This window comes from Strix aluco, chromosome 3 (genome assembly GCF_031877795.1).
Source record: "Strix aluco isolate bStrAlu1 chromosome 3, bStrAlu1.hap1, whole genome shotgun sequence".
Classification (NCBI taxonomy): Eukaryota; Metazoa; Chordata; class Aves; order Strigiformes; family Strigidae; genus Strix; species Strix aluco.
In genome coordinates this window covers 64,415,234-64,440,405 of record NC_133933.1, presented here as the reverse complement: position 1 = coordinate 64,440,405, position 25,172 = coordinate 64,415,234, and the positions used below count along the sequence as shown (strand labels likewise).

Sequence of the window (25,172 nt, the reverse complement as noted above, 5' to 3'; positions counted from 1 at the left end):
GAAATATTTTTTTGTTTCATCATTGTAACATAAAAGGACCTCATTTGCTTTTGTGTATATATGATATCCTGTTGCGGTGTTTGCAGTATGAACTTCTTTGTATTAATTGAAGCAATTGCACAGAAAACTTTTGCAGAGCTCCTCCTGTCCCTAGTATAGGCTGCTGAGAATATTCATTTTGGTGTTAAATGTTCTTTGGTTTGGAGCAGTTCCATCTCAAGTAGGCCGTGACTGTGTTCTGCCATGACCTGTGTTCTGATGTAACAAGCATCCTGAGAGGTTTTGCTGCTTGATAATGCAAACCTCTCTAGCAGGTCTTGTGCTCTCACAATGTGCTTCCATTGTCCATATGAGGAAGATGCCAGCATCCATTTCAATAATCACTATGTTGAGATGACAGTGTGGAGGTTCTTCCTTGTCCTCAATGTTTACTTTCCCAGACCATGATGTTTGGTGCTTCTGCTCTTCAGGCCATGCAGTCAGTGTTGCTCCCATCTCGGGCTATGCAGAGCCATGTCAGAGCAGCAAGGTGGCCTTCCAGCCCCTGCTTAAGGTGGTTGTGGTGCCGTTGTGCAAGGGGATGGCTCAGGTGATTGGCATCTTGCATCCCTGTGAGATGCACACGACTGCAAAATACGAGATCCTGGCAGGGAATGTGGCCGTGATGGATTCCCTGGAACTGGCAAGGTATTTTGAGCCTGGGAGATGAATTGTAAAAGTGCTTAGAGTGTGGGATGAACAGTAACGTGCACAAAAGTGTCTGTTGCAGAGACCCACACTCAAAGTCTTTGCAGGGTCCTTCTTATGTGGAGTTTTGCTGTCCTTGATTGCTGCTGGTCAGTGGCTAAGTAACTTCAGCTGTGGGGAAGACTGCAATGGGCATGGGAGTGTTCAGTCCACGGTGCCATCATCAACTCTACCTACCTCCTTGACTTTGCCAGCTACAGGAAAAACTGTTTGACAGTACCCAGTGGTCTCATCTGGTGTTCTCCACTCCCCGGATTACCTGTGACTATGTTAACAGTGTAGGAATTCTTATGGTTATCGTGCAGGGCCTTGCAGACCACCAACAGGTATTTATTGATACCATCACCATTCTCAAGGTTTAGCCTCTAAACTCTGAAACTTGGACCTTGACAGGCATGGGGAGGAGACACCTCTTTCCCCAGGGATGCTGGTGAGCCCAGGTATTGCCGAGGTTGTAGCTGCAGCCAGTTTACAGAGGCCTGGGACAGCCAGTGTCTCCAGCAGGTCCCCAGGGCAGACATCCACACTAGCGTCCGAAATACAGGGCAGCGTCCTGTATGTCCCTAGGAACTGTGGAAGCAACTGGCTGCCGTGAGCTTATAGGTGCTGGGCTGTTGGCAACTGCTGCTGCATGTTCTGTAAAACTTGAGCTTTGCCAGGTGCTTTACAGAGCGCTTTAGGCTAGTGAGAGATCAGTTTTAGTGCTACCCAACAGTGCTTTTTACCTGAGAAAGCAGACATGAGAAACTGTCTTTCAGTGGTGCAAATGAATGTTCTCAACCTTAATGTGCCTGGAAACGGTTTCCAGGATGAGCTACTCCATCACCTTCCCAGGGATGGAGGTTAAATCATCTTAGATAAAATGGGAGTAAAATACAGAAGCTTTTTCTATACAAACAAGTATATGGCTTGTCGCTGCTTTCAGACCACCAATGCGTAACAGAAGATAGAGTGGCTTGGTCGGTGTATCGGGTCTGGCTGAGCCAGAATTGGTTTTCCCCTGTAGCAGCCCTCATGGTGCTGTGTTTTATGCTGGGAGCTGGCAGGGTGTTGATAGCACACTGGTGTTGTGGCTACTGCTGAGTAGTGCTTACACAGCACCAAGGCTCTTTCTGACATTTCCCCCCCCACAGTGGGACGGGGTGGGCAAGATCTTGGGAGGGGACACAACCAGGACAGCTGACCCGAACTGACCAAAGGGATATTCCATACCATATGACGTCTGCTCAGTATAAAGCTGGGAGAAAGGAGGAAGGGGGTGGGGTCACCCTTGGTCCTCCGAGGCAACCGCTACGCATATCAGAGCCCTGCTTCCTGAGAAGGCCCGACATCGCCTGTTAATGGGAAGTAGAGAATAAATCTGTTTTCTTTTTTTTGCTTCCGCGCGCGGACCTTTGCTTCGCTTTGCTTATATTAAAACTGCTGTTGTTTTACCCACAAGGGTTGTTTTGTTTTCCTATCTTATTTTCTTTCCCTTCTTTGCCCTATTGAGAAAAAAAGGGGAAGGGGGGGGAAGTGATAGAGCGACTTGGTGGGTACCTGGCATTTAGCCAAGGTCAAACCACCACAGTCTATTTTGGCGCCCAACGTGGGGCGGGACAACGGCAGTTTTATATTAATTGTGCTATAGCTATAGCAGTTAGTAAGCGACAAGCTCTTGTGCTGGTCACGGGTTTGTTTATTGCTCTGCTTATCTTTATTTTGCTAAGCTCGGGAACATGCTGGAAGAAATTGGGAACATCATGAGTGGTTTTATTCTGCAAGCTCCTGAAGTACTTATTAATCCTTATGTTAGCTCTTTGATACTGTTCATTAATGCTATTCGCCTATTGTGGGCTGTGTGGAGCTCGTTAGGTTTTTGGTGTAAGAGAAAGCAAATTTTGGGTGAGAGAATACCAAAATGTGCCCTGAGGCGGCCTGTCCCTGGGTGGCAGGGGGAGTGGAAGGATTTGGGCAGATTCCTAGGACGGTTATCACCTCCTGTAGCCTGGGATCTTACCCCTGAACAGGCAAGCAACCCCGCAAAACTGACACAACACCTGATAGAAGGGTGCCTTGTCTATCCCGATGAAAATCAGCAACTCCTAGCGCTGTACTGGGGCCTGGCCTATGCTTATCGAGCTGCAGTTCAGTGCTCTCAAAGGACTGTGGTGGAAACGGGAACTCAAACAAAAACAATAACAGCAGAGATTGCCCCAGTAGTAAAAAAGAAACAGTGGACAAGGAGAACAACAGGTCCATACCCTCGATTAATAAGGGACGAAAAAGAGGAGGAAGAAGCGGGTCCTTCAGCAAAGGGGTCAGAAGAGGGAATAACAGAACTCAAACAGGAGGCAGAAACTACCCGGTCCCTGACATCATCAGAACTGCGAGATCTGCGGAAAGACTATAGCCGCCAGCCGGGTGAGCGGATTGCTACCTGGCTGCTTCGATGCTGGGATAATGGGGCTGATGCTCAGCAGCTGGAAGGTAAGGAAGCCCAACAGCTGGGTTCCCTTGCTAGAGATCGAGGAATTGAAAGGGGAATTGGAAAAGAAACAGGAATTTGCAGTCTGTGGAGACGGCTCCTTTCAAGTGTTAAAGCAAGATATCCTTTCAAGGAAGATCTTACGGACAACTCCCCAGGGAAGTGGGCTACTGCGGATGAAGGTGTCCAGTACCTGAGAGAACTAGCAGTGCTGGAAGTCATCTATAGTGATCCAGATAATGATGAAGCCCCTAAAAATCCAGAGGATGTCCTGTGCACACGGGCCATGTGGAGGAAGGTGATTAAAGGTGCACCATCCTCGTATTCTGCGGGCTTGGCTGCGATGTACTATCCAGAAATGGATATGGGAGAAGGACTAAGATGTACGCCAACTGTGGAGGCAGTCTCTTCCTGGCTTCAGAACTTTGAAGAGAGTCTTGGAACCTCCTCATCTCTACGGGCGAGTGCCTTAGATGTCAGGAGCACCCCAAGAAATCGGTCCTCTTCCACCCCAGTCAGAGGGAAAGGGAAACCTAGGCACATGACACGTGGCGAACTTTGGTTCTTCCTGCGTGACCAGGGGGAGGACATGAGGAAGTGGGATGGTCAACCCACCTTCAAATTGGAAGCTCGTGTACATGAATTGCGAGGAAAGACCCCTGCCAAGAAGACAACATCCAAGAAGGTTGTTAATGTAGCTGGCGTGAAACCGCAAGAAAGTAATCAGCGATCTCCCAGATACAGGAAGACTGAGATCACCTCCCTTGGCCCTGATGAAGGAGTTTCCGGCCTGGCACAGCAAGGGTCAGACAGTGAATACTCTGACCAAGAACAGGAATAGAGGGCCTCTGCCTCCAGCCAGGAGGAGGAAAGGGATGATCGGGTGTATTGGACAGTGTGGATTCGATGGCCTGGCACATCAAATCCACAGAAGTACCAGGCTTTAATCGATACCGGGGCACAGTGTACATTAATGCCATCAAGTTATAGAGGGGCAGAACCTATCTGGATCTCAGGAGTGACAGGCGGATGTCAAGAACTGTCAGTACTGGAGGCCGAGGTTAGCTTGACCGGGGATAAGTGGGAAAAACATCCCATTGTAACTGGCCCAGAAGCCCCTTGTATCTTGGGCATTGACTACCTCAAGAGGGGGTATTTCAAAGACCCAAAAGGATACCGATGGGCTTTTGGTGTGGCCAGTGTGAACACAGAGAAGGCCAAACAGTTGTCTAATCTGCCTGGCCTCTCAGGAGATCCTTTTGTTGTAGGACTGTTGCGAGTTAAAGAACAACAGGTGCCAATTGCCATGAGGACCGTGCACCGACGGCAGTATCGCACGAACCGAGACTCTCTGGCTCCCATCCAAGAACTGATCCGTCAACTGGAGACCCAAGGTGTCATCAGTAAGACACATTCGCCTTTTAATAGCCCAATATGGCCAGTGCGAAAGTCTGACGGAGGGTGGAGGTTGACAGTAGACTATCGTGGCCTGAACGAAGTGACGCCACCACTGAGTGCTGCTGTACCAGATATGTTAGAGCTCCAGTATGAACTAGAGTCAAAGGCAGCCAAGTGGTACGCCACAATCGACATCGCCAATGCATTCTTTTCAATTCCTTTGGCAGAAGAGTGCAGGCCACAGTTTGCTTTCACGTGGAGGGGTGTCCAATATACCTGGAATCGACTACCCCAGGGGTGGAAGCACAGCCCCACTATTTGTCATGGACTAATTCAAACTGCACTGGAAAAGGGTGATGCCCCTGAACATCTACAGTACATCGATGACATCATTGTGTGGGGCAACAAGGCAGAAGAAGTGTTCAAGAAAGGACAAAAAGTAATTGAGATTCTTCTGAGAGCTGGGTTTGCCATAAAGAAAAGCAAGGTCAAGGGACCAGCACAGGAGATTCAGTTCTTGGGAATAAAATGGCAAGATGGACGCCGCCATGTGCCTATGGAGGTTGTCAACAAGATAGCAGCTATGTCTCCACCGACCAACAAGAAGGAAACACAAGCTTTCTTAGGACTTGTGGGATTTTGGAGGATGCACATTCCAGGTTACAGTCAGCTGGTGAGCCCTCTCTATCAAGTAACCCGAAAGAAGAACAATTTTGAGTGGGGTCTTGAGCAACAACAAGCCTTTGAGCACATCAAACAGGAGATAGCTCGGGCGGTAGCTCTTGGGCCTGTTCGGACAGGACCAGATGTGCAAAATGTACTTTACACATCAACTGGGGAGCATGGCCTCACATGGAGCCTCTGGCAGAAGGTAGCAGGTGAAACTCGGGGTCGACCATTAGGATTTTGGAGCCGGGGATATCGAGGATCAGAAGCCCACTACACTCCAACTGAAAAGGAGATTCTGGCAGCATATGAGGGGATTCGAGCCGCTTCCGAAGTTGTTGGTACAGAAGCACAGCTCCTCTTGGCACTGCGATTGCCTGTACTACATTGGATGTTCAAAGGAAACATCCCTTCTACACACCATGCAACCAGTGCTACCTGGAGTAAATGGGTAGCGTTAATCACGCAACGAGCTCGACTGGGAAAACCCAACCGTCCAGGAATCCTGGAAGAGATCATGGACTGGCCAGAAGGTAGAGATTTTGGAGCACTGCCTGAGGAGGTGGCTCGTGCCCAAGAAGCACCACCATATAACGAATTACCAGAAGATGAAAGGCGGTACGCTCTGTTTACTGATGGATCCTGTCGTGTGGTAGGAAACCATCGAAAGTGGAAAGCTGCTGTGTGGAGCCCCACAAGACAAGTCGTTGAGGCCACTGAAGGAGAGGGCGAGTCAAGTCAGTTTGCAGAAGTAAAAGCGATCCAACTAGCCCTAAAGATTGCTGAACGAGAAAAGTGGCCAGTACTGTATCTCTACACTGACTCCTGGATGGTGGCTAATGCCCTGTGGGGGTGGCTACAGGAGTGGAAGAAGACCAATTGGCAGCGCAGAGGTAAACCCATCTGGGCTGCTGCACTGTGGCAGGACATCGCTGCCCGAGTGGAAAACGTGGCTCTAAAGGTACGTCATGTAGATGCCCACGTGCCCAAAAGCCGTGCCACCGAAGAACATCAAAACAATGAGCAAGTAGACAAGGCTGCTAAAATTGAAGTAGCTCAGCTGGACCTGGACTGGGAGCGCAAGGGTGAGCTATTTGTAGCTCGATGGGCCCATGAAACATCCGGGCATCTCGGGAGAGATGCAACGTACAGATGGGCTCGTGATCGAGGGGTGGACCTGACCATGGAGGCCATCTCACAGGTCACTCATGAATGCGAAACATGTGCTGCAATCAAGCGAGCCACACGAGTAAAGTCTCCCTGGAACAGAGGGCGATGGCTGAGTTTTCGATATGGTGAGGCCTGGCAAATTGACTATATTGGACCATTGCCACGAACACGCCAAGGCAAGCGCTACATACTCACTATGGTGGAAGCAACTACTGGTTGGCTTGAGACGTACCCTGTAAATCATGCCACTGCCCGAAATACCATCTTAGGTCTTGAAAGGCAAATTTTATGGCGACATGGTACTCCTGAAAGAATCGAATCAGACAATGGAACCCATTTTCGAAATAATCTCATAAACTCCTGGGCAAAGAAACATGGCATTGAGTGGGTGTATCACATCCCTTATTACCCACAAGCGTCTGGAAAGATTGAAAGATACAATGGACTGTTGAAGACTATGTTGAGAGCATTGGACAATGGGGGATGGAAACACTGGGATATAAATTTAGCAGAAGCCACTTGGCTAATTAATACCAGAGGATCTGTTAACCGTCCTGGTCCTGCCCAAACAAAACCCCTTCATACTGTGGGAGGAGATAAGGTCCCTGTAGTACACACAGGGAAATGGCTGGGGAAGGCAGTATGGATTGCTCCTCCCTTGGGAAAAGGCAAGCCCACTCGTGGGATTGTTTTTGCTCAGGGACCTGGATGTACTTGGTGGGTAATGCGGGAGAATGGGGCTACTCAGTGTGTGCCTCAAGGAGATTTAACCTTGGGGGGGAAATAATCTGTGAGCTGAGTTGTATGTTGCAGGAAGTGATGGAGGAAGTAGGAACGACGAAGAGTGAACCAGATACATGCGATGATGACCCAAACCTAGCCGGTGCTGGAGTCCAACAGTCAAACATACTGCTCCTGTCCTGAACATCCACCTTGACAGATGGCAGCCAAGTCACTGAACATCTAGAGGAGTGAAGAAAGCTTACGGAATGAATAAATGAGTGTTATGTGGGACATGGGCATGACATAAATGGTATGGAATAAGGATGTTTTAAGGTTTTCTTCTGATGCATTATGGAAGATCTTAAACAACACAATTTTCCAGCACCACTTCCACCTAGAGGGCTACAGCTACCACATTCAATAAAATAAGCAAACTGAAGTTCACTGTCCTTTTTTTCCCCCCCTAGGCTACAAAGCTTACTATGCTGTCCCTTTTAAAGTTGTGAGATTATTTGTATCAGTTGTCAAAATTTAATTAAATTGTTGCCTACAAGGGGATGGATATTACCAGTGGTTCATTCAATGTTTTTAACAAAAGATAGAAAGAGCCAGTACCATGTGGGTTTTTTGGTTTTTTGGGTTCTTTTTTCCCCCTAATGCTTTGCTTTGATGTACTGAACAAGACAAATGAACATTTTGGAATTTCAGGTATACATTTAATAGAATCTTCCAGTAAGCAATAAATGATAAATGATAGTGATCAGGAAGTGATAAATGGCCATGTATGCTGTGCATCAGCTTCAAAGCACATCAAGTCCAACTAACTAAAACCAAATATCATTCTTGCATTAAAAACTTCAATTGCTTTTAGAAATTGATTGATAAGACAGAAATGCTGTGGAGGCATAGACCTTTTTATTTTTTGGCCACCTGATCTATTACCAGCCTTAGATCACCTTGCATAAACTTTCAAAGCTGCAACATGTTGGGTTTTTTTAGTCCAACAATTTCCAATAAGGCTTTCAATTGAAATCCGTAAGGAATTTTCTTGCCTATTAAATGTTTATAAAGTAAATGAAGATGAAAAGTAGTTGGACACAGCAATAAGAAATACCAGACTTTACAGAGTTTAATTAAACTCTACTTAGGCTCTAGCTAATAGTGATTAAATACAGAAAGGATGACACTGAAGCAAGTGTCAGTCCTAGAGCTAGACTCTTAGAAACACTGGGCATGAAATGAGCCCAAATATATAAAAGCAGTGCTACTTAGCCTATTTTTCAATCCGGGAAGAAGAGGGGGAAAAAAACCCAATCCACATAGCAAACTATTCTGTGCAATGCTATCACAGTTGCTTTCTTCTACAACCAAATAAATAGTCAAAAGTTAGAGCAAGTTTTACTGTATTTGTTATCGTTCCCCTATTATTTTCTGTCTTTGTGTAGAAGTGTTTGATTTCACAGCTCACTTTCCAGTATTTTACAGAAAATATAATTATAGGGGCAGGAACGGTGTATTGAAGAACAGTAGCTAAAAATTCTGCTAGCAGGAAATTAATCAATCACTAGAGTACATGGAAATACAATCCTATTTCAGACTGGCTGTGGAAAACTCTTTGGAATTAACAGCAACTCATTGGTTAAGAAAATGGAGGCTCCCAACAGGAACAGTTGGTAAATAAAACTGAAAAAATTAACATGGTTTCTGATAGGGCATAGGAACTGAGCCCTAGAAATACTTGTGTTTACATAAAGGATGCAGGGTCTTTTGTTCTATGTAGTATAATTTTAGCTCCTTAACATTATTTCAGGAGGTTTACATGATTTTTTTTTTTTTTTTTATAAAAGGAGTACATTTTTTGTATGAGACCATGTTTACTAAGTTTTGCTGTTTTACAGTATCATTCGATTATAGTAATTCTGTTGTTTAGCTACCACATATTGCTCTGCTTCTACAGATTTTCAAGCGGAGTTCAGATAAAAAAGTGTTCTTATCTCTATTAGGATGTGAAGTAAAATAGCCTAAGATCTCCCACAGGGTCAGATCTTCTTGTTCTCTTAGCTGCTACGCCATGCCAGCTCTCTGCCCTTGCATTTGGAGGAGGAATGGGCTGTGCCAGAGAGGAGGGAGGACGGGCCACTGGTTGGGCTGCTGCCTTCTTCCACCATAACCCCGGTCTGCATGGGGCTGCCTGTCCCCACACAGGTGCTGTCGCAGCCCTGCATGAGCCAAAGGCAGTGCCACCAGACATGTCCTGCAGCTCTTGCTGCCTCATCAGCTGGCACTGCCTGAAGTCTCGCTGCAGCCCCATCCTCAGACACCACAGGTAAGCCCAGGGAGAGCTGGTGAGGACTTGGTGCTGTCTCCATACCTCTCCTTTAGCACTGCTTTACCTGTGACCTTACCCCCACCAAAAGCAAGCTATTGCTCTTTCAGCAATGCGACTCAGGCCCACACCAGACAGGCCTACTGAGCCCAAGGAATTTGGTTGCCCAGAAGCAGTGCGTTCTTGAGCTTCAGCTACTGATGGCCTCTCAAAAACACTCACAGGAGTCCCCCCCAACAAAAGCTATGAGGAAGTCCAGCCCTACTTTAAGTATTAGATGACTCCGGGGTATCTCCTGCATTGTGAGAATTTTAAAGCAAAACAATTTTTCTGCAAACATAACCTTTTGAAATAATTTGCCTTCCTTTCTGCTGGGACATCATCAGCTTCTACATTTATGATACCAAGAATCTGGAGAAATCTGAATGGACTGACGGGTTAAAGCTGCAGTATTGCACATTTAAGGTTTGCTTCTGTGTTTTACTTGTAGACACCATCATTGTGGGCTTTTTAAGCATTTTAGTATCAGAAGTGGTTATTTTCTTTTTACTTGAATGAGACTTAGTCTTTAACCCGTAGTTACATGTTGGAAGAGGCTGAGGTCAGGCAGCAGCACCTCTGTTGGCAGCTCAGAGCTCAGGCACCCTACTACAGTCGAGCAGCTGGAAGAACATGGGCACCAGTCTAGCTCAGTGTTTGTGTAACGTTTTCTTCTTAACGTCATGTTTTAATTCAAAGACAAGTATTTCAGTAATTTGTTACACCTCTTATAGAAGCACAAACCAAAATGACAAAAGATCTGTTAACAGTGCTACAAAACTTGTATTTTTTTTTTTTTTACAAGTACATAAACTTGGATGAAGCCAAGTGAATACAATTTGCATGAAGAAGAAAAACAATACAGTAAGTGAATATACACACACCTTTCCAAGTCCGGATGAAAATATGAGCCTAGCTGTAGAATGTGCTTATAACATTGTTTGCAACCTTTTCCCTATTCTGGAGCTTGTAGTTTAAATAACTGCTAACTGGGCATGATTCTGCAGCACCTGCTCTTCCTCCTGCTGCTGTCATTACAAGAATGATCTTAAATAATTTCCTTCTGGTTTGCCTTATGCCAAAAATTTTCATAACAAAAATACCCCTCAACAGTGCATCTGAAGAACATATTCTCACATGAACTGCAATAATACAAGCTTTCCTTAATCCAAGTACTGATAAACTTGTAAGAATATTCAGATCACTGTAGTTATACAATGTCAGCGTAGTTCATTAAAAGCATAACAGCAATTGTTTAGAAAATATTTTTTATTTGAAGCTGTCTGGAAATATTTCTGTGATTAATGGGCGAGAACACACTTGCTTCATGCTGTATTTGTAATGATCATTAGGTACTATTAACTCTCTTTGGATTTAATGGAAAAGTAGCTCTAGGGGTTTGACAATTTACTCATATTCAGCTCACAACCACAACCCTTCTATGCGTGGACCTGCCCCTGGCCCCACAGAGGTCCTGCTTGGTCGTGGGCTCCCCTGTGCCATGGTTGGCTTTCCATGAAGGAATCCCCATTTCAGATGGCTACAATTAATAATCATTTCCCAGATTAAATAAAGGCCATTTTTATCAACAAAAGATCAATAAAGGCCCCTTAGGTAGGAAGTATTATTTTTTCAATCAAGCCGTTGACCCAATGGGATAACATATGCTTACATTTAAGCAAATGCTTAAGTGCTTTACTAGAGACCAGTGCCTGATACTGTGCCAGATCCAGCTATAAGTGAAAATTAATGCTTTGCTCTAAACTTTGAGACAATTCACTTCCCATTCTAAGAACTACACGTGTACATCAGTTCTTACACAGTCACGCAGAAGTGGTAGTTATTTCCAGCCCTAGGAAAAACATGCAGGAGATGCATACATCGGAAGTGCGCTTCAGAAAACAAAATCTAGTTAAATGTAATCACAATAGTGATCGTCTTCATTTAAAAAAAAAGTGAAACAAGAAAGTAGGATTTATTCTTGGAATGATTCTGATTTAAATTAAAAATTCATAAAGTTCAGTAATTAAGTGCTTAACAGAAATCTATGTGATGTTGATAAATCATTTGCTACGTTTGCCATGTGTATAAATTTTCTGTGATTTATGGCTCATTAAAATTATTTTTCTGTGATTTCCCCCTTCTTCCCATTCACCCTAACCCTATTTCCCCTACTGCAGCAGCCATAGTTTTATTGTGTCTGTTACGATGCTTTGCTATCACTGAAGATATTTATTCAGTGGTTTGCATGAAAGGTAAGGAACAAAAATATAGAAGATGTTGAGGGAAATATGTTAGTTCTGCTACTGTCACATGTTAAAAAGCTAATAGTAGTATGAAAAATAGACCTTCTTGTTTATTAACATCATGAATTTAACTACCATGTTCATAACGTGCTTTGAAAACATTTTGGGGCAGTTTTTTTTTAAAACCCAAATCAAACCAAAACCACCCCATCCTAAGAGATCTAAGAAAGAAGCACAGTCTTAAAAAAAGAAGGAGAAAAACCCCAAACACGGTGAGAGTTATTTGAAGGCATGGTGAAAATGAGGCAATGTTACAGAGTTTGTAGTGGATGGAAAGGAGCGGGGAAGATGATGCAGCTGGTTTACAGCCATCCCACCAGTTGCTAGCTGAAGGCCTTGCTGTTGGCCGAGGCCATTCAGCCTGTGTGATGGTTCCTCTGGACCAAATGCCATTGTGATGTCCCCAGTAGTGTTCTGGTTGTCACCTGGTGGAAGCTGCCAGAAACTCATCACATGAGTGAGATCCATGAAAGGCAGGCTCGCAGTTTCAGCTGCTGCCTCTGTCTCCTTGTGCACCGGGTACTTGTTAGTATCCCCTACAGGCCCTGAGGAAGCCTCTTCGAGACTGATTTTATGGAGAGATTGAGGTTCTGGTAATGGCAGGTCCTCAAGAAGATGCACATTGTAACCTTTAACATCCACTTTTATTGGTAGATTCTTAAGGCATCCTGCTGCAAATGAGGTAGAACTAAGGTCATATTTATTAGGCTGATGAAGGTTCACGTTGGCAGGAATGGCTGTTGAGCATGGTGTGGGATGGACAGCTGGAAGGCTGTCTGTGCAGCCCATCCTTTGCAAATGAGGAGAAGGTTCAAGAGGAAGAGCAGTTTGTAAGCTTGGCTGGGAATGAAGATGTGAACGGTTGTATTCCTCTGATTCTGAACTATTCAAAATCCCATTCTGCCCAGAGACCCTTTCAGGAAAAGGGGACAGTATGCTGGCATCTTCCTTCACTCTCAATGGAAAAAGCTGGTCAAGGAGACCCACTGAGTCACCATTCTGCAACCTGCTCTTCAGCAGTTCTTGTGGATGAGTCTTCCTAGTATGGCGAGTCAAGTGGTCCTTCCGCCCAAACCTTTGGGCGCAAAACTGGCATAGAAAGTCTTTGCAGCCTGTGTGAACTACCATGTGGCGCCTCACATCTTTACGGGTATAGAAGTGACGCTCACAGTGGTCACACTTATGTTTCTTTTCCTTCGTATTGCCAGTTGGTTTCCCTGCATGGCTTTTGAGGTGTTCCAACAAAACTTCAGTACCACCAAACTCCTGGGCACATACCCTGCAGGTAAGGTCCCCGCTGGTGGCTGCATGAAGAGCCAAGTGTCTCTTATAGCCTAGCTTGGTGTTGTACTTCTTGCCACACTCTTCACATTTGAAGGCCATCTTGTTAGGGTCATGAGTCTGAAGGTGATTCTTTAGATGGTCTTTCCTGTGAAAGGTCTTTTCACAGTAGCCACACTGGTGAGATTTCTGTGGAGAATGGGTGGCTGAGTGCCTAAGACAAAAAGAAAAAAAAGTTATTGTGTTTACATTTACTCTAGTACATTTGCTTTTGCAGCTTCAAGACTTGGCACTCTTGAAGGAAGGCATTTTCACAAGTTGTCAGATTATTAGTAAAAGCCTGACTTTTTTTGTGGGGGGAAGTTGTTAATCATAAAGCATAGAGTAGGTTAAAACTGCTCAACATAATCTTTTTGAATAGCCACTGCAATTGAGGGAGACTAGTTTTCTCCAATTCTATCAAAACAGGAATAATAAAAAATGGAACTTGGGGATTAACTGTCACTAGGACATCCCATAAGAAAAAGATGTCCTTGTTTTTTCCACACACCCACCAGAAAAGAAGTGCCTTCAGAGCTGTACCTGAGCAGTTTATATTTGGAAATGAAGGCTTTTGCGCATCCGTGCTGTGAACACTTGTAGGGGCGCTCCCCTTTGTGCGCGTAAGTGTGGACTGTGAGCTTGTCAACGGAATCAAATATCTTCCCACAGAGTCGGCAAGGGTAACTGTCTGGCTGCTTCACTTCTCTTCCCTTCAACAGTGAAGACCGGCTGTTTCTCCATTTAGGTATAAACCTCACAAGAGGATCACACGTGCTTCCTGAGCTGGCACAGCTAAGCTTTGCAGCAGAGGAACAGGAAAGGGTCCCAAAGCACTGAGCAATGCTTTTGCCTAATGCTGCTCCTCTCAGTTTCCCTTTGAGTTTGCTTTTTGCTTTTACGGGTCCCAATTTATTTGGTGGTCTGAACCTGGTGGTAAGGACTCGGTCTTTATGGATACACTGGTGAGATTCCAGCAGAGCAAAAGTTGCAAAACTGCTTCTACAGCTGGAGCATATCCAAGGGTCTACAGGCTCTTTCTGCAATGAGAACAGAAACAGTTTTGTCTTATTAGCCATTCTAAGAAAAGGTTGTATTCTTCTCACTGACCCTACACCTTCTCTTGGTCTTTCCCAAGACCTGTTCTTGTCCTTGGCAATATTTACTTCAATGTACTACCACACAGCTGTTCAACTGGAAATGGATTCTCTTTAGGAGTCTATAATCTCGAAGAGAAAAAAAATAGTTGACCAAATACCCATTTCCATGTTTTTGTTTAGCATTTACTGTAACAGTCCTGAGTCCTTCACCTTTGTTTATCTGTGCTTACTGAATTTCAAAGTCTCTACATTTGTTCCTTTTATGGAATTACTCATAAAAGCAGTTGCAAATTGTACTTTATCCTTAGGCTGACATAATTTATCTGCTCTTGCAACCATACAAAAAAATGGGTGGGTTTCTGCACACAAATGTAGTCTAGCCATAGAAGATTTCCCTATGTTTTGGGCTGACTCAATGCCCTTTACCAGACAGCAATGGTCAATGCCTCCAGGAGAGACTTCCTCACTTAGCTTGGCATTTGGCATTAGACTTTCTTAAACTCAAAGAAACACCTTAGGTTGGAGGATCTCAAGCCTATCCTGACTTAGAGGCACTAAAGCATTTTCTTTTGGCAAGCAGTGCATTATTTGGAAGTATTATTTCTCTGGAAATAAGAGGTCTACTGCATTCAGTTGAATTCACTCTAAATACTGACATTCTAAAAATTCCAGTGAAAAACAATTACAAAAAAATCCCAGTAACTGATGAAATGTACTTCCAGTTAATACATGACCATGTACTTCCTTAGCTGTCTCTATATTTTACATAAGTAAACTGTCCATACTTTCCTTTGCTCTTGGGCTAGCTTGCTCTGGAGAGCATGGTGAGGCTATGTCCACTCTGTCTTTATTTACAGATGGAGCACTCCTCTCTCTTCATGTCTGATGCTGTGGCTCTCCCACACCTTCTTTCTGAAGGCCTCATACACAAAAGCAGCAATGGGGTTATTTCAGAGCACCTCTGAATTCCTGGTTCATTTGTATTTCCTGTTTAACATTTCCTTCTAGCTTAGGTATCAATCTTCACAGCCACATTTTCAACACTTAAACCTTTCCTCTCATTTTAAGGATTCCCACCATCATACAGAGGGGAAGGTATTGGGATTAGAAGAGAAGGGTTATTGCACAGGAAAGACTCAAATAATCAGTGCATCATCTGACCATCCAGTCAGAGCACAACAAAGGGGAATTGGTGAAAGAAGTCTAAGGCTGGACAGCTTGGTTATCTACAAATTAATGCCAATCTTAAGTCTTTGCAACACATCCCACTGGTGCCACTTACTCCTAGCTACATCTAATAGCACCACTGGATTACAAACACAGGAGAAAAGCAGCCTTTCTCTGAGTAGCTGTTTGTTAAAATTGCTCTTAGCTTTGCGTTAGCCAACTACTCTATGGTCTATCCCAGCATTACCAGAGTTACATAAATGGAGAAAGCAGGTAAATAAACTGTAATTCACTGTCTGGTGATGGCTTGAATGCAGATTAGAGGTACTTACTGCTACTGGGGGCAAAGGACAGACATCAGATTCTTCTTTAATGAAGACTGCAGAAGCTTCCATAAATTTGGCATAATCGGCAGCATACCATACTTTCAATTCTGTGTGGGGTTCAATTGGCTGTGAATGGAAGAAAACAGCACATCTTTAATTCTGGCAATTTTTCTATACCAAATAATACTGAAGATTGGAGGGGCAGAGGTGTGCAATTTAGTGTTCTTACTGAAGTTGCATTCTTTGAATCTGTTTAAATTACTGGTAACTTAGGTTCAAGATTCAAACACTTTCTGAGCATTACTATCCACTGGAGTTTGACACTTTCACAGTTTCTAAAAGCAGAAATGCATATGTAGAGAGATGGGGGGGGGGGGGGGGGGGGGGGCGGCAATAGCAGGAGGGGTGCCCTCAGCTTTCATGAGCTTTGCTCAGTGAGATGTATTTGTCTGTGATGTCCAGCCATACAGCAGTCTTTCCAAGCAATATCCCATGCCCATTTGTTGATGTCTCGAAGCCCACTGGACACAACACTTAACTATAGGGTACAGGCAAAGGAAAAACACATCGTGAATGCACAATGGCTTGGATGCCTCCTGGATAAGTCGCACTCACTGAGCACAGGTGCAGAGTTGAGCAATGTGTGTACCACAAGTCAAATCTGCGCGTTTTCATGCGCTGGCTTTAACGTGTTAGGCTCACTATGCATGTGCTTTATTATACCTCTGCCTTGCTTCCACTGAAGCCTTCCCACACAGGACTAAGGGAGCCCATAATCTGCAGTCTCCCACCCAGTCATGTCTGCCCAAATCTTTCCTTGGACTGGACTATGACCTCCTCAGACAAATACATTCAGTCAATAATGCAGCAAATAGAAAAAGAGAGGAGTGATTACACTCACTGGCTAAAGATCTATTAGTTATTCAAAATCAAAGGAGAAAACTAACTTTGGGGTCATGATTTATACGACTCCCTGGCCCCGTACACAATTTTCTTCATCTATAATAAAACCCAACATTGTTGCAACTGTACTTGTAGTTTTATTTTAACTAAGCTAAACTTGTGTCACTGAAAAGAACAAACTAGCCTGGAAGAAGAGCAGCTGAGTCTTATTCCACAAAATGTGACATCTTAAAATGCACTTATTTTATAACATTGGTGTTGGATAAGCATGGTATGTGAAAGACAGACTGTGAATGCTGACAGGTGACAGATAATTATGTGTATAATGTTGAAAATTGAACTTCTGAACTCTCAAGCACAAGCCTGCTTGCTAACTACAGCCAGTATGGGTTGGTTGTACGTTTTGGTAACGCCTGGCCTAAACTGAAATGGTATGTGCTGAATTCTCCACTAAATAAAGGACATGAGGCAGAACCACCAACTAGGAGGCCGATCATGCGTTGTGCTCCTGCATACAGTCTATTTAGGTGGAGAAAACCAAGCCTGGGGAAGCTCCACAGAGACAAATGCCTGGGGATGCCCCGGAACCTTGGCCAGTGACAGCCCAGACTGGTATCCACAAACAGCTGCACAGCACGATACTGTCATGACTTTCTGCCTGACATTCCTGGACCAGCGGCAATCTCTTCTGTGGGAAGCTGAGACCTAATCAGTGTGACTGCAGAGGGAGAGCAAGTGCATCAGTGTATGAAATAGTCAAGTAAGGCAAAAGCTCTGATCTCAGTAAAACTGAGACTAACCACCAGTATCCAAAGCCACTACAAATTGTCATTTACTCTGTTTCACCTGTGACAGTAAGAGAAAGTTATTGCAGCACCCACACAAAACTCTTCTGTGATCAGACAAACAGCAACCGTGGTTGATTTTTACTTCCTCACAATTCTATTTTTTTTTTAAAGCACTTATTTCTAGGGACTGCAGTTCTTAGGTCAGCAAGTCTGCTAATGGTGCTGTTAGTATGCCACTTACATGTATGCTTTTGTAGCTTCAATTTCATGTCACCAAGATCCCACCTCTCTGTAAAAACAGTGGGAAGAGGAGCCAATCCTTCTGCTCCTAACTTAGCAGACTTTATTCAAAATATCTTGAAAAAATGTCTTTATAACCAGCCCTAAGGCAGCCTCATCCTGTGACCAGCAGGGTGTGCCTAAGCGTAGCAAAAGGCTATCACTTCTGCTGACCAGGACAAAATCTGCAGGATGACACGGTACCACGAATGATACTGGAATTTAAGAGAAATAAAACCAAAACAACTCCCTATGATACACAGCACAGTAAAGGTTCCAAGACACATTCCTCATTGTAAGATACTCTTCATGTCAGTACATGGGATGCAACTCTCCATTGATGACAATGAGCAGAGTTCTGCTGAAGTCAGCAAAGAGCTGGTTCAGTAGTATTTAAATTATACTGGAAATTGTAAGTTACCAGTTCATAACTACAACTTCTCAGAAAAGCATTTGTTCATGCTTCCCAAATATAGTATTATTAATCCTATCAGTTCTACAAACAGAGTATGCACTGTCAAATCAAACTGAAATCTCAAATGGTATGGATTGCATCAGAAACTCAAACACAGCCTAAACAATGTCTCAAATTAGCATATGCTGTTTTACATTGATTTTCTTTTTTAAAAATAATTATTTTAATATTAATCCAAAAGCAATTATACTTCATACTATTATAAAATACTTTGAAAGTGTAAAATGTTATCACTGTTAACTTATTCTCACACCATCCTGTGTGGTAAATATTCTTCTCACTGTGCAGGTGGAGACACAAAACACTACTATCCCAAGAAATGTGTGCCAGTCTTGGAAATTAAACTGAAATGCTTGATTTTAATCCCACAGTAACTTCTTTTGACTAACATTCTTTCTTTTTATTACTTTTAATGTTGCTCACAATGATATACAAGCATTAATTTAACAACAAAAAAGGAAAACAATGGATGTTCAACATACAGACTTCAGTTTCCTAAGTGTACAAAACAGTAAGTTCTGATTAAAACAAACTTTGCCTGAGAAAGTGGCCAAAACATCAAAAAACAAGACTGTATGTTTTAGTATGATTTATAAATACAGAATACTTTGCTCTCTCTCCTCAGACCAAGATGCAATCCAGAGTCTCTAACATAAACTGATCATTTCATGACAACATTGCAGTATTGTAAGTTCTGCAGTTAAATCTTCAGATTTAATGAGCATGGAAAATAGTACATAAAGATTCTACATAGCACTCTGTTCTTGAGCACCTGGTAATGTACTCAGAATACAACATGTGTCCAAAAATGTAATAAAGGAAAGGAATGTGTTTGTTCTTTCCAGGATGAAGTACGGTTGAATGTAACAATCCTAGATAATCTCACCATGTACCTGTCTGGAACTAAAGACCTTTACAACATTCACGTTTAAACACCTCCATCATGAATGATACTTCTGTCTCCCCCTGCTCAGTTTCTTCACTACCCACAACAGCAAGTACACACCACCTTTTATGGGAAAACCCACTGCTTTATATGGATTAAGTGATATAAAAGGTGGTATGTAATAAAGACCCAGTTGGCAGAATATAATCAATCTTTCATCTGTAAAAGGGTTAGCTTTTCAGAACCTTTGCCTATAAATTTCCATTTGGATGATGAGTAAAGCAATGTGGGTTTAACTACCTTAACAGTTGTGAAGTAGACTTCTCCACAGTGCTGATAAGCCACAAGGGTCTGCTCTTCTTGGTTCCGGGCTAGCCGGACAAACATCATCCAGTTTCCACAGTCTTCATTGGGAGTGTCCAGAAAGTACTTCCCTCCATCTTTCAATACCTGAAACAAAGAGGGAGGACAGGAGAAAGAACATGATAAAACCAAGGCACATTAGTTTTCCTTAAGTTGGAATCATGGCTGTCAAGTTATTTACCCTGTCTTGGTGGTGGTATGTCCTTTGAAATAGTAGTTGTTTTGAAACAGATCACTCCTAAAGAATACCAAGTGCAAAAGAAAGTTAAGAACGAATCCGTGCAATGCACCCAGCTACTAAAATAACTGTAGGCCATTGTATGTATTTCCAGTTTATATTTCAACATTTTTATGTTATATAAAGATAATATAAGAACTAAGTGCAGGCAGGTAGAAAGATAAGCTTTATGCCTTAATGTACTTCCTGAGTACTTGATAATCTCAAACTTCAGTACTGTATTAACACTACATTTTGCATGGAACAATGGTGTAACTTGTGTAATAAGTCCAGAGAGGTAACAAACAATATAATGACATTTTAACAGTCTTCTCTTTTTCCCCTTAACAATGCAAAAGTAAATACAAATGAACAATTGTGCCAGAAAGATCTCTTTCTTTTTGCTTTACTTCATTCTTCCTAGATTCCCTTCCAAGAGAATGCTTCTACGAGGGAAACGCTCCTGACCTCATATGTGGTTGCTTTTCTGCAACCTAGTCTCAAACACGGACAGTTGAAGCTGCACAACAGGTATCAGCACAGCAGGTATCTGGTCTACTAACCACATAACTGAGCACTTCATTGAAAAGAAAAGCTGCATTTCCATTGCTTCTGGGAACTGTTTTTATCTAACTTTGTCATGTTTGTAATGAAAACACCTGCCTGTTGGACAAGTTTGGTCACATACTCAGAATGCTGCTAGAGAGAAGTCAAGGCAGCTACTGCTGTAATGTAGGAAACCTGGGACTCTAAGTCTCCTCTTCTGCAGAAACAGTCCATTCATCAGCCAGAGCTGTGTCTCACACTTTTAAGCAAACGGGTCTGACTGATAAGAGGACAGGGTGTGGTTTACAATGGCTTGGTGAAGAGGAAGGAACTGGGTGCTTAGCTCATCCGTGCTCACAAGCTTGTTAGAGAAGCATGTTTTCTGCCTCTGTAAGAACGAAAGTGTCTCATAAAAAGATGGAAGAAATTTAGTTACGGAGAAGAACAAATCTTCTCTGGTGTCAACATGCCATGAAAATCCTACAGAAGGACAGTGTTACTTTCCTGGCAGGCCATTCACATTACTTCCATGAGCAAATGAAGTTTACAGCAATTACTGAAGCTATTACTTCTGCTCTCAAACAAAATTACAGAAGTATCTGTACCTATGCCTTCCTCCACACCACACAGCATTTTCTAGTCCCAAGCTTTTGGAGAAAGCTCAAATGAAGACATAAAGCATGTCACAGGACAGCTGCTGCTTGTCCCTCTCTCCTGGGGGCTGAGTGGGCCTGATATGAGATGCAGGCTCTAGAAGAACTGTGACCTGTCGGGAAGTCCTGATGGATGCTGTGGCTTGACCACGGACTTACTGTATGACAGAGAGGTGTGCCTAGGCATGACCCCCTGCAGCACAATGCAAAGACCGGGGCGTAGAGGATTATGATAAACTATCACTCCCAAGGAATTCCCGTGGGAAAGGATGTGCATGTAGATATGTCTAAGCTAGGCTAGTCCTGAGAGGTCACTATTTGTGCTGGATAAAGTACAAACAATAGCGTCACGGTCCAGATGAGATGCTCAGTATCTGCACATGCAGCAAGGGATGGTACCAGCCCTAAGTAATAGTCTGACTAAATAAACTGAGTTAGTGCACTGTGTGTCAAAGTTTGTATATAATCACATCATTAAGACGTGTTTCCCCATCCCTGCGCTGCTCCTCCCTACTAAGAAGGTGCCTTAGCACACATTTCCACCACTACTGCTAACTTAGTGCACAAACTTAACCCTCTCGGTGGCATGGTGTTAAGCATAAATCCTTTTGTTTTATCTGGAAAGACAATACTACCCTTCAAGACTTTCAGTAGCTGTGCTCTATGAAAAGTTTATCAAGAGCTGTTTGACAAGTAAATCACCCCAGAAGTGGTAAAACTAGTAAGCAGGAAAGAAAACTTCTAGAAAACACAATATACAGGAACATTTTGGTACTTCAGGTTATGCTGTCTGTTGAATAATGTGATCTACATTCATACATACAAATCAGAAATACAATTAATTAACTAGATAAGACGGCAAACTAACTGGTTGAAATACATAAATACATGTGAACTGTTAAAGACACATATGCACTTCATAGTAAGTCACTGGATTTTTACCTGCAGGACTAGCCTGCTCTCATCATAGCGGGTCAGTTTTGTAGACAGTTGACCAACGTAAGGACCAAACTGTGTTCTCTTCTGTATTACCTTCTTTGCAAATACTCCAAGGACTGTGAATAAAAAAAGACCAGTCTAATATTAATACAGACATCACAAACTATTTCTTGTATATTTACAGTTATGAAACCGGAGAGAAACACAATAGTGCAGAACACATGAATTCTTCTTCTAGACCAATAACGTAGGTAAATAATTCTAATGGGAAGAATATAAAAAAGGATGCAAATATGTACACATATTTTTTTAAAAATGGGTATTACACTTAATTGAAAAGTGTCTAAAATCCGTGACAGTATATTAAACGGAGTATGCAACATAAATGTATTGATACTCTTCAATCTACAAGCTAATGTTATCATAGTGCTCTGCTTGTTGGAATAATTTAGAAGGTTGTTTTCTCCCAATATGAGTGGAGAGAATCTATAAAAACACAGCATTAGCCATTTTAATCATTCTAGTTATTCCCCTGCCTAATACCAATGGTGCCACACAACAGGCATCTTGTCATTCTCTTTCTGAAATGCAGTCTAGGCAGGACTAATTTTACACAGGTAGCTGTGGAAAATTTACACACTAAGGATGTTGTTCCCTTGTTCAAGTTTGGGCATTCAAATTGCCCTGCCCTCAAAAGGAAACAACAGTCTTTCTATAATATGAAGATGCTGCAAAAGGCAAATTAACCCCCTGTGTTCTTTGAGTTTGCTGAGGGTGGATGAGGGATGTTATTTACCATTTTGTTTCTGACCTCTTATTGAATACTCTTTCCTGTTTTGCACTCTTGGGGAAAAGAAAAAAAATATGTAATAGTGCATGGCTGTTACTATTAGATACAAATTCAACATTCATTAAACTTGTATTGACTGAACGGAGTTAACTGATTGCCCACAGCTAAATGTCACACCAGCTCTGGCTAACATCCTATCGTCAGTCTATGCACCAAAGTTACTAGAAATCAGTCATAAAAAACAGTAGCTGAATGTGAGCTTTAGCTGTGCTCAGCTGAAAATAGTCTTCAATCTGTTAATACCCAATGATTATGCCTTGAGTTATTCATGAAAACAAGCCAGTGTTAGTATTTTTGTCTCCACTTTCTCAAATGTCGGAAAAAGAGCTAAAATACTTACTCTGCTGGTTTCCAGCTCGCAGCTCCAACACTCGCAAAGTGAGGTAATGAGGTAGGGTGAGACGGGCTCGGCTAGGAATAACCCTATCTTTAGCCCTGATGAGTGGTCCGTGGAGTCTGCATTCTCCTATAAGGCTTTTACCGCAATCCTCACACCCTACAAATCCAGAAAAGGGAACCTGTTACTAAAAATGACATACTGCTCTCCAATTTAGTCTCTTCTAATTTTGTCACCTTGAGAACACATCTTGAATTACCAATGCTTTTCTTCAAACCACTGTTCTACATTAGGTAGCAAAAAGATTATCTGCAAGCCAAAACTGAACTAGGAAGGTTTCAAGTAACACCTCCAGTTTGTGCATTCTCTCCTGTGCGAAGTGGTGGGTCCTGACCTCCAAAGATTTATACACGTGTTCGTTTGCAAGTATCACGAACTCTGCCTTTGAAGACTAGGATGGCAGCAAAACTGGAGCTCACAGCATGGACACCTATAAATCAAGGTGCATACATTTATACAGAAATGAGAAGGGCAAAGTGCTAATAATAACCAAGGTAATTTGCAGAGATCCAAGGAGTTCAGGAAAGATCACTGTCACTTTGTGAGCCTGCACAGACCAATCTCAGTGGAAGACAAGACCCTTGGTGTACCATGAAAAATGGAGTACAATGGGTCTTACAGTCACAACTGAGTTGACAAGGGCAGCCTGCTCATAGACCGTGCTGCCTGTGGAAGTAAGCAAAAGGGGCACGCCGCATCTCCCAGTCTCTGTTTCACAATAATGACATCTGCAGGCTGAACACACAAACCATGCAGGGAAGTCATTAACAAGAAATACATGTATGCAAACTGACTTTCCCGCAGCACAGTGAGATATTTTTGGTTCAGTGTAGCTCAAACTTGTTGCCAGGGAAACTTATATGGAGCAGCGACACAACTGAGCAATGAGACTCTCCAGCAGAAGGTCATCCCGGCACTGGTGTCACACAGGGCGATGGGAAAAAGGGGACTTCTTGCACAAAACCTTTTTATAGACAGTAGAAAACAAACCAGTGAGCCAACTACGCTCTACAACTGAGTTAAAAGGAAAAGCTGATACTGGTCACCCATGACCACCTTGTTTTGTTTTACTTCTGAAAACTCTGCTGAGCAAGTCTATTCAGTAAGCGACAATAAGGAGCAGAGGAGGGGAGCCAGAACAGCCAAGAGAGTCCAAGGGAGCCACAGGACACTGTAGCAGAGACTGGGGCAGGAGAGGTCAGTCTTCACCACAGACCAGGGCTCATGGCCAAAGAGAGGTCAAGAGAAGCATAAGGGCTCAGGGGACACCCCCTGGAGAGACAACTAAGATGGTCTTTGAGAAAGGACAATAGCACCATAAATGTCATATTCAGGGTAGCTCAAAAAGGTTTCAGTTTGTAAACATAAGTAGTCACCTAACTAAATTATACGCCAGGAGTCTGGTCCCAAATCTCCCAAAATAAGCCGGAAGTGTTCCTCCTAAGTTCTTTGGGTTCTCCATCAACTCTAAAAGAAGAGGTACACTTGCGTGTTGGTCAGGATGCAGGCACTGCAGTAGTCTATATTTTTCACTAATCTGGGGACCATGTCATAGTTTTCTTTTGCCATGGCTCCCAGACTGCACACCTGCACTATGAATAGCTGAAACACATGATTTTTTTTGCTAGTGCTACAGATCAAGAACATGCCACTCTACAGCCACCACTTAAAATGCACAAAAAAAAATAAGAATACAGCTGCAAGGCAGATTTTTCTTGTTACACACTGTTTTATGTACCTGAAAGTCCTTTACAACTAGGCTTCAAGAAAAAAAATATTTTCTTGGTGATTTAACTTAACTGGCTTTTAAATAAATTCCCAACAATCTATGTCTTCTGAGGGCAACAAAATTATGAGGGTTTCCTGAGCTTACCTAGAATAATAGCGACTTTGTCTCAAGTCAAACAGCTCCTGCTTGGAGAGTCATTGTATGCAAACTGCTGAAAAAACATTACCAAAAGCAAAATGGAGACAAAGAACTGCTGTTAGAGAGAGGATGTATCTAATCATAAAGTACACGACCTTATCAATCCATGCCATGCCTCTGTGATTCATCACTGCCGAGGTCCTGAGCAAACCTTCCAGCTGCCCCAGGGCAGTGCCCACCATGGAGGCCCCAGG

The 25,172-nt window shown here is 43.1% G+C and overlaps 1 protein-coding gene across 4 annotated transcripts in view; it reads right to left on the bottom strand.

Moving 5' to 3' along the window:
* Positions 1 to 10,299: 10,299 nt before the first annotated feature.
* Positions 10,300 to 25,172, bottom strand: part of PLAGL1 (PLAG1 like zinc finger 1) — a 48,805-nt gene continuing 33,932 nt past the window's right edge. For 3 of the 4 annotated variants that reach the window (XM_074818880.1, XM_074818881.1, XM_074818884.1), the window contains 6 exons: positions 22,995 to 23,150; positions 21,808 to 21,920; positions 19,387 to 19,536; positions 15,762 to 15,881; positions 13,706 to 14,202; positions 10,300 to 13,337 (listed from right to left, as the gene is read on the bottom strand). In XM_074818880.1, the coding sequence (XP_074674981.1) occupies positions 12,062 to 13,337; positions 13,706 to 14,202; positions 15,762 to 15,881; positions 19,387 to 19,536; positions 21,808 to 21,920; positions 22,995 to 23,150 (2,312 nt within the window). In that variant the 3' untranslated portion in view covers positions 10,300 to 12,061. Of the gene's footprint in view, positions 13,338 to 13,705; positions 14,203 to 15,761; positions 15,882 to 19,386; positions 19,537 to 19,630; positions 19,688 to 21,807; positions 21,921 to 22,994; positions 23,151 to 25,172 lie in introns of those variants that run through there. The other variant, XM_074818883.1, reaches the window with a different exon arrangement.